The 2,983-nt window shown below is 40.7% G+C and overlaps 1 protein-coding gene across 1 annotated transcript in view; it reads left to right on the top strand.

Annotated features, from left to right (window-relative positions):
* The window catches only part of LOC123043847 (N6-mAMP deaminase), a 3,240-nt gene extending 992 nt beyond the window's left edge, over positions 1-2,248 (top strand). Inside the window, exons 2-11 of the mRNA XM_044466439.1 lie at positions 79-149; positions 328-419; positions 500-559; positions 663-896; positions 973-1,049; positions 1,142-1,211; positions 1,338-1,451; positions 1,535-1,601; positions 1,684-1,788; positions 1,907-2,248. Coding sequence (XP_044322374.1) covers positions 79-149; positions 328-419; positions 500-559; positions 663-896; positions 973-1,049; positions 1,142-1,211; positions 1,338-1,451; positions 1,535-1,601; positions 1,684-1,788; positions 1,907-2,034 — 1,018 coding nt within the window. The 3' untranslated portion in view covers positions 2,035-2,248. The remainder of the gene's footprint in view (positions 1-78; positions 150-327; positions 420-499; positions 560-662; positions 897-972; positions 1,050-1,141; positions 1,212-1,337; positions 1,452-1,534; positions 1,602-1,683; positions 1,789-1,906) is intronic.
* Positions 2,249-2,983: the final 735 nt, after the last annotated feature.

Here is a 2,983-nt window from a genome sequence, read left to right as displayed (position 1 = left end):
AAAACTGGATTGTCTCCATTGGAGTTAATATTTCTATTTTTAGAAATTGATATCCTTTTGTTGCCATTTCTTGAATAGAGAACTCGCAAAAGAACTAGGTGACAAAGGAGTGATCGTGTTTGAAGATGTTAAGGATGTAATCATGAAGAGTAAGTGGATCATTTTTGTGTCATTTTCTAGTGCTGTTACCTACCTATTAGTCATAAGAGCATACTATGAACCTAATATCCATATATTTGAAATTTGTACTTATGTTTCTCTGTTGAGATATTTGTAAGGTTTGAATTCCATGTCTGCTTATTGACTCTGGTTTTAAATTTTCAACAGATGACAGATCTCTCCCAGAGTGTTTTAGGCTCTTTGATTTATTTCATATACTCACGACTGACCATGATACAGTGACAAGGATCGCCAAGGAGGCATGTTAATCATTATTTGCGTTATTTCACATTGTTCTACACAACATTTCTTTAGTTAATTGTTCAGACAAAACCAACAGGTTGTGGGGGATTTTGCTGCTGAGAATGTTGTGTATTTGGAAATAAGGACGACACCTAAGGTACTACCTTTTGAATTTCTTTTCATATTAGTTCACAATTTTACAGGTCCGTGCGCAACGTGATTAGTTTTTTTTGTTTGTCTCTTTTGCTCTCGCTGATTAGAATAATGAAGCCAAGGGGATGACCAAGCGATCCTACATGAATGCTGTTGTTAAAGGTCTTAAGTCTGTTGAAGATGTTGATGTTGTTCTATTTGATTCTAACTTAAGAAACGATGAAAAATTAAGTTCTACACCTATGACTGATTTGGGTGGCGACAGAAAGAGAAAAAGGATATATGTTAGGCTCCTTCTGAGTATTGACCGTCGTGAGACAACTTCTGCTGCATTGGACACTGTATGTTGATCTTCCACTTAGCCTATACTCTGAACAAATCTTGGAACATATTGAATAATTTACTTCCTTACGTCAGGTTAATTTAGCCATGGAAATGAAGGACCAGGGTGTAATTGGCATTGATCTCTCTGGCAATCCAGTTGTAGGGGAATGGTAAGAAATGTATTACATCTGGCTTGAACTAAATGAAAATATGTTAACTATTTATGTGCTAATACTCCATGGTGCTTTCAACATCTGTGAAGGGAGACATACTTGCCTGCTCTAGAACATGCTAAAGAACTGGGAATCCCCACGACAATTCACTGTGGCGAGGTATGGAAACACATCCAGATAAGTTCCAAACACATTGTTTCCTTATTATCTTTATTTTCTCAAAGCACCATTTGCTAGTCATATATTATTTTTGACCGATGAAATCTAGAGCTTAATGGATAACAGGTACCAAACAGGAAGGAGATCCAAGCAATGTTGGACTTCTGCCCTCAAAGGTTGGGTCATGTCTGCTGCCTCGACGACGAAGAGTGGAAAAAGCTCAAGTCATCGATGATCCCGGTGACCTTATTTTTATTCCCCGCCTTTCACTGCTTGTAGCTATTCTATGTCACCCATGCTTACTTAACTTCCAAGACCTGCAGGTGGAGATATGTTTAACCTCCAATGTTATGACCGGAGGCGCCCCATCTCTGGAGCTTCATCACTTTGGTCTGTATCTGACAAAATCCTTGACAAATGAAAACTAACCCCAGCAAGCATCTTAACGCTCTGAATCTCTGAACTTGTGCAGCTGACCTCTACAACGCGAAACACCCTCTGTCGATATGCACCGACGATTCTGGCCTCTTTTCGACGAGCCTCTCAAATGAGTATTACCTGGTCGCGTCTACCTTTGGTACGCCCATTTCTCTTAGAAACAGTACCTGTAAAATCAATCAGAGTTATTCCTCATTAATCCCAACATATACTTGTTTACTGACTCTGAGCTTTGAATCCGGTCCACGACTTGTCAGGTCTTAGCAAGACCGAGCTGTTTCGGCTAGCCCAGGGCGCTGTGGAGCTCGTGTTCGCCGACGATGAGGTGAAGAAGTCACTGAGGGCGGTGTTTGAGCTTGCGGCGGCGGAGACGCTCACAAGCTAGGCCTCCTCCGTCGGCCTTGCTGTCCAGTGTATTAGTAATTTAGTGCCTTGCTCTCCAGTGTATTAGTAATTTAGTGGTATGTGACTATGTGTTTCCGGAGTAGATCAGGACGAGATGAATAGAATAGAAATCTCATGTACGGTGTGCGCCCGTGCCACCGTGATTCAGTTACCTGGACATGACGGGGATTCAGTATTTCTTTTTCCCTGAACCAGAACAGTTGTTCGGTTTGGTTCTTGACAACGGAAGCACACGGGGTCCACATCGATCGCGTGCATTCGAATACACAATTTCACAGTACACAGCAGCGGCATAGGGACGAACAGTCGGTGGAGTGCCAATCTGGGAGGTATACAGATGCTCTCAACACATTTCATGGAACCCATTGTTATAGACCTGGTACTGGTTGCTAGGCTGTATATCCTGTTACTCCGAATGCTAATTTGATAACATTTGCAACGCAGGGTAATATATTGCCGCGTGTCTTTCTTGGTTCTTGATGCTGATTCTAGTAAAAATAATAATCTTTTTTTTGCAGGGGAGTAAAACTAAAAATCAAAAGGGAGGATAAAGTGATAAACCCCTAGCCAACGTTGACATGTTTGACATGTCTATTATTAATTGATGTACAACCATTTTTATTAATCGCGTAAATACTCACATGGTTGACATGTCTATTATGGTCGGGCCTGACCAACGTTGAGTGAATTGCAAATGCCATTGACATTGAAGGCTGGGTTTGCAGGAAACACATTTTTATAGGTTTGTACCAAAAATCACTAATTTGACTCCTAATTTTTTGCAGAAACCACTAGTCATCTGCTTCGCTCATTTAATAACATTTATGACAGGCAGGACCCAGTGGAAAGGATGGCGTGGCACGATATAATGATAGACAGAATAAAATAGATTAAATTATAGAAGAGCCTAAGAGGATAAGGTTATCTTT

Source organism: Triticum aestivum, chromosome 2B, assembly GCF_018294505.1.
Source record: "Triticum aestivum cultivar Chinese Spring chromosome 2B, IWGSC CS RefSeq v2.1, whole genome shotgun sequence".
Lineage (NCBI taxonomy): Eukaryota > Viridiplantae > Streptophyta > Magnoliopsida > Poales > Poaceae > Triticum > Triticum aestivum.
The sequence above is the reverse complement of the archived record's forward strand: the minus strand, read 5'-3'. Positions and strand labels throughout refer to the sequence as shown.